Source organism: Cheilinus undulatus, linkage group 23, assembly GCF_018320785.1.
Source record: "Cheilinus undulatus linkage group 23, ASM1832078v1, whole genome shotgun sequence".
Taxonomy (NCBI): domain Eukaryota; kingdom Metazoa; phylum Chordata; class Actinopteri; order Labriformes; family Labridae; genus Cheilinus; species Cheilinus undulatus.
The window spans coordinates 15478654-15491135 of NC_054887.1; the positions used below are offsets into that span (position 1 = coordinate 15478654).

The 12482-nt window shown below is 37.4% G+C and overlaps 1 protein-coding gene across 2 annotated transcripts; it reads left to right on the top strand.

Annotated features, from left to right (window-relative positions):
• Positions 1 to 110: 110 nt before the first annotated feature.
• Positions 111 to 8763, top strand: LOC121505199 (O-sialoglycoprotein endopeptidase). 2 transcript variants are annotated; one of them, XM_041780300.1, is made up of 12 exons: positions 111 to 232; positions 1780 to 1896; positions 2006 to 2125; positions 2256 to 2431; positions 2568 to 2663; positions 2771 to 2820; positions 3478 to 3556; positions 3817 to 3882; positions 6458 to 6548; positions 7405 to 7480; positions 7920 to 8018; positions 8409 to 8763. In XM_041780300.1, exons 2-12 carry the CDS (start codon positions 1782 to 1784, stop codon positions 8446 to 8448), a joined length of 1008 nt encoding a protein of 335 aa, XP_041636234.1. In that variant the 5' UTR covers positions 111 to 232; positions 1780 to 1781; the 3' UTR covers positions 8449 to 8763. The 2 variants fall into 2 exon arrangements, with proteins under 2 accessions (XP_041636234.1, XP_041636233.1); XM_041780299.1 differs by having other exon boundaries at positions 117 to 232; positions 1777 to 1896.
• The last annotated feature ends 3719 nt before the right edge of the window (positions 8764 to 12482 follow it).

A 12482-nucleotide genomic window follows, 5' to 3' on the forward strand; every position in this document is an offset into this window, starting at 1 on the left:
TGGCTGTTATATCGTAGTTTTACTATCCAAATACAATACTTAAATAAACATTTACGTTGAAAAAGTTTTTTTTTTCTTCAGGCAAACTGAGTAGTTTTCAATGTTTTGGACCTCACGCTACATATGGAGTAGTTGGGTTTCAGAAGTTAGCTGAGGCAGTCATTTTTTGTTAAAAGTTAGCCTTTCAAGAACTTTGGTGAATGCAAACAAACGAAGTAAAGTCAGAAGATAGGTATGCTCATTTACAATTAAATACTACTTTAAAATAAGCTTGTTTTACGAAGCACGAATGCACTTTAACTACTAGCATACAGGGCTACAGGGCTACAGAGAATGCTGCTTCGCTTCATATGGACACTGGTTGTTACGTAAAATAACATTTTTAAACTTGAATTTTGTGGGATAAAATTCAGGGTTTTTTTCACCTAATCCTTTCACGTTACAAGTAATAAAATGAGTATAGAGATGTTAAAATACAAATAATGTGGTGACTTAAAACTAGGGCTGGGGATATAGTTTAAAACAGGGGTTTAAAACTCAAGGCCCGGGGGCCAAATCCGGCCCGTGGTACAGTTACACCCGGCCAGTAAGACCATTTCCCATTCTTATTATAACTGGTCCTAAAATAAAGGGTCTGCGGATTTCCTGCAGTATAAAAATGTAAACTTGACCTTGATGATATCAGGTATCCGTAGGTCATAAATAAATGAAAAAATAAGGAATAAAAACAATTAGAGAAAAATAAATGTGAGAAAATAAATTAAATTGTGTTTTCTTTTCGTATTTTCAATTTTGCATTGCACGATTATGACTTCAATCTATTACTTGGATTTTAATTTCATATTTTGACCGTTTTTATTTATTATTTGGACTTGTGTCATATTTTGACTTTGACAGTTTAAAATTTTGACTTTTTAATCTCTTATTTTGGCTTTGTCAATTTATTATTTTCACTTTTTAACTCATATTTTGAGCTTTTCAATTTATAATATGACTTTTTATCTAATTGTTTGACCCTTTCAATTTTTTTTTACCTTTATCTCATATTTTGACCTTTCTGGTGCACCACTTTAAATTGTAAGTCATATTTTTGCCTTTAAAACATTACTGTGACTTTCTTTTTAATATATTTACCTTTTAAAAGAATTTTTTGACATCTTATTTTGTGTTACAACCTTTTGAACTTGTAAGTTTGGATTTTTATCTCAGCCATTTATCTAACCTTTTTGACTTTTTAAATTTCCAAGTCAGTTATCATCAGTGCTAGTCTTTTTCCCCATAATTTATTACTGGTGAAAATGAGGTTAACAGTTTGGTTAAATGTAAATGTAAATGGACCCTGTTAGGTCCTCAGATTAGACCTTAATTCAGAATCTGGCCCCCTCTGTGATTGAGTTTGACACCCCTGGTTTAAAAGATGTAAGACTGTTTTTTGGTATGGCCCGTTTTCCATCATTCACTTATCGTTTGGCCAAAGAAATAACAATTTACAAGCACAAAGAAAGAGGTGCTGCTGATCAGCCCTGTGTAACTGAGCGGCTGCCTCTGGTGTCGTGCCGATGTATCTGTGATGGCAGCAGCTTCACCTGTAGCCTGTCTGTTACATCAGACTGCTTGCACAGTGCTCAGTTCGCTGACTGCTGATGGTGATATCAGACAGCCTTTTATTGCAATTGCAAGGAAATGTTAAAACGCTTTTGACTTTTGTAACACAGAGAGAAATTAATTATTCACCATATAAATGTTTTTTTTTTATCATCTCAAAATATGTTTTAGCAGTCATGACTGTAGTAATTGGATTTGAGGGCAGTGCCAATAAGATTGGAATAGGAATCATCCGAGATGGTGAAGTGCTTTCCAACCCTAGACGGACCTACATCACCCCTCCTGGTCAAGGTAAAGTAGGATTTCTGCCATAAAACAAACACCTTTAGTTTATGGTGGTTTGTTTCAGGTCTTAAAATTGTTGAATGTGAAGTTAACAAGATGACTTTTTATCCTGCAGGATTCATGCCAAGTGACACCGCTAGGCACCACCGTGCTGTTGTACTGACAGTCCTTAAGGAGGCGCTGGAACAAGCAGGACTGAAGCCTGCAGACATTGACTGTGTGGCATACACCAAAGGTATCTCATGATTCTTTGGTACATGAATATTACAATGCCCCCCCATCAAGCATGGTTGAAAACAATCATGCCTAACATGAGAATGCCCTAAGAGCTCTCCCCTGCTGTCTCTCCTCTTCTTCCCTTTTAGGTCCTGGTATGGGGGCCCCTTTGGTGACGGTGGCTCTTGTGGCTCGTACAGTTGCACAGCTTTGGGGGAAGCCGCTCCTTGGTGTAAACCACTGTATCGGACACATAGAGATGGGCAGACTCATCACACAAGCTAACAATCCCACAGTGCTTTATGTCAGTGGGGGAAACACACAGGTTTGTTACGATATCTCAGAGGAAAACAAGCATTTTTGAAAGCGAAATCTGTCAATAAAATAGTGTGAGCAGAAGTGTTAGAAACTTTAAGTTTAAAATTTATTAAGTACAAATTTATTTTCCATTTCCTGTGCAGGTTATTGCGTACTCTGAGCGGCGGTACAGGATATTTGGGGAGACCATCGACATTGCTGTTGGTAACTGTTTGGACAGATTCGCCAGAGTTATAAAGGTGTGTGCCATTATTGGCCCAAAGTAGTAGCAAAATGTCATTTCTGCTTTGTATTCTGTGTGATTTAAGTTTGTTTATATATTGTGTGCAAATTTTCCTACACTCAGATCTCCAACGATCCGAGCCCAGGATACAACATAGAGCAGATGGCCAAAAAGTGAGTCAGCTAAATAGTTTGCTCAAAGGTGGATTTTTGTATTTTAAATCCTTGGACCTGTTTTGTTAAATTTAGGTATCAAAATGACTGACATATCTGAAAGTTCTGGATTCCTCAAGTAGACTCCTTCAGCAACAGACAATAAAACAAGCTGTAATGGCTGCAACATAAAACAGAAATACTTTACTTTTTATCAGGAAAAATGTTGGCATAATGGAAATATGCTCAATGAAATCATGCCCACTTGTACCTTTATTTGCAACAGAAAGGCTCAGATTACTTTTCTAAGAGTCTACTACTGCTGAAAAGATCCTTATATGATAGCCTGGTAAAGCTGACACCGTATTCAAGCAATTTCCCAGTTGGTTCCTCTTTGTTATAGAGTGGTTCACAAATGCTGTGTTAGATTTGAACTTAAAACACCAGGGTCTAAACAAGGGAGCAGTACATTAGCATTTATTTTTTCTGCAAACTACAGTGCATATAAAAAGTATTCACTACCTTGGATGTTTTACCCTTTTCTTGATTTGATACATCACTTATGGTCAGTATAATTTGGTTTGTTTGACCTTTTTTTTTTTTTTTTAAACAAAAATACCTCTTTATTTTTTGTTCATCCACCACCAACATGACTTCATATTTTTCCTTTGTTGATAGAGGGAGTAAGTATGTGGAGCTGCCTTATACAGTTAAAGGGATGGATGTGTCATTTTCTGGGATTTTATCCTACATTGAGGTGAGTTCAGTGCACATCTGTTAAAATATTTATCTTCATAAACTCCAGTTTCTTTAGATTTTCTATTTTCTGATTTTGTAATGGTGATGGTTTAGTTGAGGTTTGTTTAATGCTAATCGTCATCAGTGCTATTATTATTTTGTTAAACTCTGCTATTTAACAATGGTACTTTTTCAGATGTTTATTTGACAAATCCTGAAAGTGACGTTCAAGACTACAGTTTATTATAGAACTTGTTTTGTTTGTTTTTTCTTCAATAGGAGGTTGCACATAAGATGCTGAGCTCTGGTCAGTGTGCAGCAGAGGATTTGTGCTTCTCCCTGCAGGTACAAAACAGATGTGTTAGTATACAAAGTATAGTGCTGCACTCACATCTGTGTAGTTTGGTCAGTAGGAGCACTGGTTCCCAACCTGGGGTCTGGGACCCCTGGAGGGGGGGGTTGCCAGAGATCTAAGGGACGTGAGGCTCTGTCTGCTATTAGGTTTCCTTTTTGTAAACCTTTTCTTAATCCCACTCCACTGGATTTGTGACCATTACCGCCCGCAACTGCATCAGATGTGTCAATCCCGCCCGCACCTTGGATTCTGACAATCCAGTTTACAGCAATCCATGTTACAGCCTAGTACAAGCAATGTTAAAGTAATATTTACTGTCCTTATTTACATATTTATTTTTAGGTCAGACAGTGGTGAAATTGTTTTCTGATCTCTGGAAAGTTTGTGTGTTATAAAAACTGCAGTGCACTTCCATCAGCTCAGATGTTATTTCCATTCTCATCATTAGATGCTTTATCCAATGAGGGCAACTTGTGTGGAAAGGGGTGTTTTTTCCACAAATAACTGCATATGAGCTGAGCATCTCTGCATGCCGGTGTGTATGTGTGCAGTGTTAGGCCAACAACGCAATACGGGGAGCATTAAAGCTGTGCCTTTTGACTTATTTGCATAGTTTTAATGCACACATATTTTGTAGAGCTTTAGCAAGGCATCACATGGCCAACCTGCTGTGTGATGCAGAGTCAGACTCATGTTCAAACATGTTTATGCAGCACTGGTGACTACAGTGGACAAAACAGCAATTAAACCATGATTTCTCAGTAAATTATTCTAAAAATGTTTACTTCTGTATTTTGTTTAATATGATTGTGGATAAGTGCTTTAAAGAGAGTTTACTTTAAGCAAGGATCTCGGAGTGCGTGTATCATCACATCTAAGTAAGTTTCGTTGAGGGCGTGCTTCAATGAAGTCCAGTTGTTTTCTGGCTCCGTCATTTTGTCTTATGAGCTGGTGGCAAATGGAACGCATTGAACTTGGGTGTGACATCCTTCCCAGCTCCGACTTCAGAGGTAACTGAACGCAGTAGAAGTCCCTGAATGATGACTCCACGCAACATTTGGGGATTTTATAGAAAATCTGGGCATATTTATGATTTTTTCATGGCACCAGCTTTGAACCAGAACACCCAAGAAGTATTCTGAGAAGCATCAAAGACAATTTGAGCAACAGTGTGGCATGCAAATCCAAACGGACTGACAGACAGGCCGCCAATTATAGTAGTAAGATTTGATTGCATATGATCTCCAAAATTATGATAAACACTTATTAAAGAGTTTGTACAGAGGTATTTTGGTATGAAAGTTTTTTGTGGACCTATTATCTAAAGGGTTTTATCAATGAAATGATAAATCACGTTTTGTTTCTGATGTGTCAGGTAGAGGGGCTCCAAGGAAGAAAGGTTGGGAACCACTGTATGAGAGCAGATTCCTGAAGTGGGAGTCAGGACCCCTCAGGGAGTCATGAAACACTGAAAGGGGGTCAAGAGAGGCCTCTCAAAAATCAAAAATTATTTTTAAATGATTTGTATATTTCACCCTTAAACGAAGATTTATGCATAAAATGAAAACATGTTAATTTGGTGAAATTTATGCTGAAATTAAAGTAACATTTAAAAAAATCTTTAAAATTTATGTCTGCACATGACTATTCCTGAACATGCACGGCTGTGTTCAGCTATGCTTCAACCACCTTCAGGTACAGTGGGGGCCCTCAGTCTCTGGCATTACTATTTTGGGGGATCACAAGCTGAAAAATCTGAGAATCCCTGAGTTAGAGGACAATCTGTAATTGCTGTTTTAATTAAAAAGCTAACAATTCTGTTGAGATTAGTTAAAGAATATAAGTTACTTTACTATTTTGTTATACAGCCTGTTCTAAAACAGCAAACATCTCATTGTAACAAATGATGTTTGTAGTTTGAGTATGCCTTGAGGCATGTGTAAGTGTGGGAAGGAATTTGTACAACCACTGGTTATTACTACATGACAATGTATCAACTAAAGATAGTGTGGCATGGTTAAAGAGGCTTTTTGCAAGTATATGAACATGGTGTGCCTTGAGGTTTTGGCTTCATCTTGGGGCAAAAAAGTTTGAAAACTTGGTTTAATTATCATAAGAGAGGTTTGAAGACTGTTATTTTTTTGTTTTATCATTTTCTTTAAAAAAATAAAAGAAATATAATAAGAAAGGTAACATCTTGAACAAAACAAACAACAAAAATTGAATGTCTATTTTCATGTACAGTGACAATAGGACACATCTTCCCACAAAGGAAGGTTGAACCATCTTATTTTCTACCTTTTTGCCAAAAAATTACTGTTTTGGCCCAAGCAAACCCTCCTTATTTGTTAATAATTGCATGTGAGGTACCACCCAGAGATGGACACCCCCTGCAGACTGTCCTTTACTTGCATTCAAAACATCTGTCATCAAGATTTCAGCTCTAATATTATCTTTGTTATGATGTTTTTTATGTTTTTGAATCATCTGTCTACTGTTTACTCTAGCTGTAATCACTGTTACATTTCTAAGTGGTTTCTAGCACTAACGCCTCCCTCCCTGTAGGAGACGGTGTTCGCCATGCTGGTGGAGATCACAGAGAGGGCCATGGCTCACTGTGGCTCCCAAGAGGTCCTCATCGTGGGTGGCGTTGGCTGTGAGTGATCACTGTTGGATGCTAAAGGAACACTTTATTTTTACTACTTTATTTTTACTGTTCTGGGTCATGATGTTAGCTCAGTTTGTTCTCACACAAAATGTCAAGACATTTCTAGAAGTTTATGTAAAGGAAGCTGGCTACATGCAAGATTATTTCAACTTATCTTTAAAAGAAGTGGGAGACGGAGAGAACATGAGGACAATTTCAACATTACACCCTGTCTTTACTGCATGTGAGCATTAGAGGGTGCCAGAGGGATTTAGAAGAGGCATGGTATGGTCAAACAAAAGCCAGAAAAAAAAGATTTTCTGAACGAACATCTGCAATGTGGAACAAAATTGACAGATTTTTATTAAGTACAGAGAGAGAGAGGAGACAGATCCTGGAGTGAGGAAAAAGGACGTATGAACGCAACTAAACTTAGCACAAAAAAATAAGGAAATTTGTGTTTGGTAGATTATTTCTTTGTTGTAACAATGCTTGTTGGCAATAAATCTTATACTGTTAGAAAGCCTGTTTATTTCCCTATTAAATGGTCCCACATTTGTAAGGAACATGCATTTGTGGGATGAGCAGCCAAGCTGAGTATGTGGTTGCAGAAACTCATCTTGAAGGAGAAAAGTGTCAGCAGATGAAAATGTATTCCTACCCCATTGTTAATATCTAAACCTAACTGTGGGATACTCAGGAAGCTTAAAGTGCTTCAGAGATCTGTATCGATTTTCGCTGTTTCAAAGGTTCATCTTCCTAAAGTTAAACTAAGTGACTGAGGGGAAGGTTGATTGTTCTTAAAGCCTTACATGACTTCACTCATCCATCCTGGGAAGACTTTGACCCTCTGTGTTGTGTGTAGGTAACCTTCGTCTGCAGGAGATGATGGGGGTGATGTGTAAGGAGAGAGGAGCCAAACTGTTTGCAACAGATGAAAGGTAAACCAGACCATCCGCACTCAGCCTTTGACATTTAAATGAATCAGTACAGAAAGATGAACAAGACGCTGGTGCCTGGATGGAAACTGAAACTCGCATCAAAAATCATCCTTGAGACGTGGTTCCACAGACAGGTTTTGATACCTTTAATATTGAAAAGTGATGTAACTTTTTTGTTTGATGAATAAGACAAAAATAAGGACAGTATCATCAATCATGATCATCTATTTTACCTCTGTTCTACAACATCCAAGCACTAGGAGGTTTATCTGTATTGATTGTTAAGGGCCAATACTTGTAGCAATTATTAATGAGAATGACAGCTAGTATTTGGAAAAAATATGCATTTAAAGTAAATGAGCTGTTAGTAATTTTCACTGATTTTAACGTTATGTGATGGGAAGTAAACTTAAATTTACGTGCTCAATTTGTGCTGCAGGTTCTGCATCGACAACGGGGCGATGATTGCTCAAGCAGGCTGGGAGATGTTCAGGTCAGGTCATGTGACAGAAATAGAAGACTCGTGGATCACCCAGAGGTAGACTTTTTGTGCCACTTTATGTCGACCTATGAAATCCCAGTAAAATATATTGACGTTTGTCGTTGTGATGTCAAGACGTGGAAGAGTTCAAGACATAAGGATAATTTTGCAAGCCACTATATACAGAATATATAAAGTATATAAGTATATGTTGTAAAGCTCATGGCATATCAAAGTCTATCATTTTCTTATCACAACTGACCATAATATACGCCCATATTTGGTTGTTATTGTTCAGACTACATATTCTTGTACCATTATTACTGGTATTGTATTTTAGATAGCATATTTCTTGGATCACAGGCATTTCTTTGCTGTTGGATATATGTTTGTCTTGCCTCCTAACTTTTCTGTTAATCCTGATGATTTATATTTTCCCTCTTGTAGGTTCAGGACAGATGAAGTGGAGGTGACATGGAGAGACTGATGAATGTGGCAACATACCAGAGCTCTGTATATACTTTGACAATTGGGACAGTCCTTTGTGTTCTGCTTAACTGATTAATTGGAGACTTACAGACAGATATGGGGGGAGTTTTTTTCTGAATTTCAAGTCCTGTTGGTCAGTTTAGGGATACAGTTCAATTGTCGGGATTTTGTTTGGTGTAAAAGACTAATTCTGTTGAACTAGAAATTATTTATTTTTCCCTGTCATCAAGTTCTTTTAATTGTCCAGGAGGGAACATGTTTTTTGTGCCTGTTCAGTGGGAAATACTTTAATAATAAAAAGACTCAAGAAGAACATGACAAGTTTATTGAGTTTTGTCAAGCAATACTGTTCACTTACATTCTCCTCTTTCTCCAGTGTATTTTTTTTTCAATAAATTTTCTTTTTAAAATCATCATACTGTTCATTGTAACCTCATGCTCTGGACCCTGTACCTGGACATTTACTGCATGTGGTACCCATGCTAGGTGATTCCCTGGCAGGCCCTGACTCTGCCCCAGTAACACGTCTGTTTAAAGAATCCCTTTTTCCCTATTCCAACCCTGATCTTTTATCAGAATCAACCAATATTCAAATGGCAAAAATATAAGTGAATCATTGAGAATCACAATGGAATTTACTCTCACCAGAAAGCCGTTTCTCCTGCTCCTGTCTTTTGGATCCCTGTCGTGAGTCGACACTGCCTCAGCCATCAAGGTCCCACTCTCAAACTGCAATTTCTGTGAGGTATGGGCGTGCACTCCACCTCTCCGCACTGAGTTAAGTGTCGTCTTACGATGAGAATCTTGGTGGAACCTCCAAACTGTGGCGAGAATTTTTAAAAAGACAGAAAAATTAAGACACCAACAACAATCAGCAGGAAAAAGTTTTGGATTTATTCACACCTGCAGATGAACACACAACCATGACCGCAGACTGGCCATGGCACAATATGTCCTGTACATCCCAACCAGTCCTCTATTATACCCCTCTGCATGGTTACAACCCAGCTCATAAAATCGGTCATAAAACAAATTTGCCCCCACAATTAACCCTTTCTGGACCCTAAAACTCCAGCCCAAGGATCCTTTACAACCTCAGGATATCACATGTCGAACACAAATGGTACCGTCATAAATAAGATGTCGTCAAATTTGAACTCCTTTCAAAAATGGTCGATTTTTTGTGTGAAAAGTGAAACAGGGCTGCGGGTGGTGGTTTTTGGTCAAAATTTTGACTCGTTTCAACAGTGGTCCGTTTTTGGTCAAATTTTGACTCATTTCAAAAATGGATTATTTTTTGGCCGAAGAAGTGAAACAAGTGGCAAATGGTCATTTTTGGTCAAATATTTACTCGCTTCAACAATGGTTGATTTTTGGCCTGAAAAAATGAAACAGGCGGCGGGTGGTCATATTTACACAGCCAGCAGTGATGAGTGAGGCAACAGACCCAGGTCTGCTTAAGGGCAATTTTCTTTAAAAAGCTGGCAAATTGAAGTTGGATAAAACCAAAATTGTGGGTATATACTGCAGTGATTAACTGTCTTTACACCAAAGCATAACGAGTCTCAAGTACCACCTTCGGGCAAAGCATGTCTTTTCAAATGTTAGCAAAGACGCTAAAAACAACACGGGATCAAACCATGGTCGTCAAGCTACACCGGCAGAGTCCAGCAGACCTGGTTTGTCCACATAACATCTAAGCTAACTAAAGCAATCGTTAATGGGTCGCCAAAGTCTGCGGACCATCAACACCGTTGACGACAAGGGGCTTATAGACGGATGGGGATCAATACCAGGTTCTTTGTTTTTGAAATACCCAAAAATAAATAACGTTTTAGCTTATGGATACTGCTATTGAGTCTCACAGGCTCTATGATGTAACACCATTCTGAGATATAGCTGGTGTAAAAAACACATCAGTTCTTGCAAGGGGAACATAATAGCACATCAATATTGTGCATCACATTAAACCAGAATGTTGTACCTTCAACTCATACAACTCTCTTCAGCTGCTTCAGGACGGTTTTCTTCTTCAGCTGCTCAGATAAGTGATGAAAAGTGCTTCATTCATCTGCCTAGGGTGGCCAAGAGGCTAAAGAATGCCGCGAGGTCTCCCCCGTATGTCGGAGAAATAAGGCTGCCTCTCGCCAGCTGGATGCATACAGTGACAACACTTCAGAGATGGACTTTTCCGACCCAGACTCCGAGGAATGGCTGCCGAGTGAGCGGAGCGGATCTTGTTCTCCATCCCAGAGCGATGGAGGTAAGTTAACGTTAGGAACCCACCGATTATTCAGCCAAATTTATTGAATAAAACCGTCAGTCATGCTGCTGTGATTTCAGAAGCAGACCTGAGAGAAGAGCAAGCCCCATGCAGTTCAACACCGTCTGCTGGCAGAAAAAGAGGTACGAACAAAAAAATTCTATATTCTATATTCTATATATATATATATATATATATATATATATATAACATATTATATAGCTAAATATTAATTCTATAATTTACAGGTAGTGCCAGGGGACAGGCAAGCAGGAGAGGACGTGGGCATATAGGGAGGTCTCGTGGAGGCCGTCCAGTTCCAGAGTGTGAATGGCATGACAGTGACTGGGAGCATTGTTATTTATTTTACAATAAAATAACATTTGTAATACAATTTTCAGATGTCTCTTATGTTATTGAAGGCAAAATTATAACATTCAAATCACTGTTCTGCTTGACAGACTCTCTTTCACAAAAATGCATTTTTCTCAGCTTTCTAGAAAAAAAGTGGTCTTTTTGGTGAAACTAGCCTCTATTCAACTTAAGATAAATCAAGAACGGAACAAGGTGCAAACAAACGTTTTTTTTTACCATGATAAAATAGAGAGGTTCTTCTTTCATTTGAGCTATTTGGTGTTTTCAGAGTCATAGTACAAAATATCCTGTGGGTCTTGAAAGATGACTCAAAATGGCCAAAAAATGCTGGCACAAGCCACTTTCCATTTTATAAAAGGGCAGGCACTCAATGAGTTAATTAGGAGCTGAAAGACAGAAAATATGATGTGTTCAGGTAACCTCAGTAAATTAGACGACTGTATTCTATATGTTATGATATGATGCGTCACATAAAAATGGGAAAACTAGTAGAGAGACCAATGGACATTGTCTTGACTACCTCGGGGTAACAGCACACCTGATCATTCACTTTACAGCAGAAGTTATTTTGTACCTGATGTGTTTGTCTGCTGGGCTCCTTTACAGTTTATAATCTTATTGCTCAGAGAATTAAGACATTCTGATTTACAAACCATTAAAACTAAGCTGAGATGTTAAATAAAGTTTAAAAACTATAGTTTAATATTACTTTATTTAAACATCATACTTGTTCTTCTTTTATCTCGAACGAAAATGCAAGTAAATGGTAGTATTTTGAATGCATGATTTATACTTTTTTTTCATAAGGCACTTTCAATGTGCTGTATATAGATTTAAAAGAATAAAAATAAAACACTTGCCAATGAAGACCTTTAAAATCTAAAATAACAAAAATATACTTAAACTATAAGAAAAAATATGCTGTGATTAATCATAATTAATTACAGCATAGTGTGATTAACTTGATTAATTTTTTAAATCAAGTAACAGCACTGATATTTATAGAATCAGAATGTAGTGACTAGAAAGCAGTTTCTTGTAAATCTCAGTTAATAAATACCAGGAGTAAATGTTTAGTAAGTGTTGAAACATACACAGCAACATCTTTTAGAGTTTATTTGTAACTTCTCATTTTCTCCATCTCATTTTTTATCAGCTTTAGAAAGCAAAAGGAGATAAAATAAGGCAGTAAAAACAATCTTTAAAAAAAACATACAAAACCTTAAAAGGCAGCAGTGTTAATAAAATATATAAAACAGGAGGGAGAAACCCAGTAAATATTTGATCATAAATGCTGAGATTACAGGATATAATAAAAGAATACTAAACTCTCTCCCAGAATACACTCACCCTGATTACATGAGATAATTTAATTAATCATAATTCAACACCAT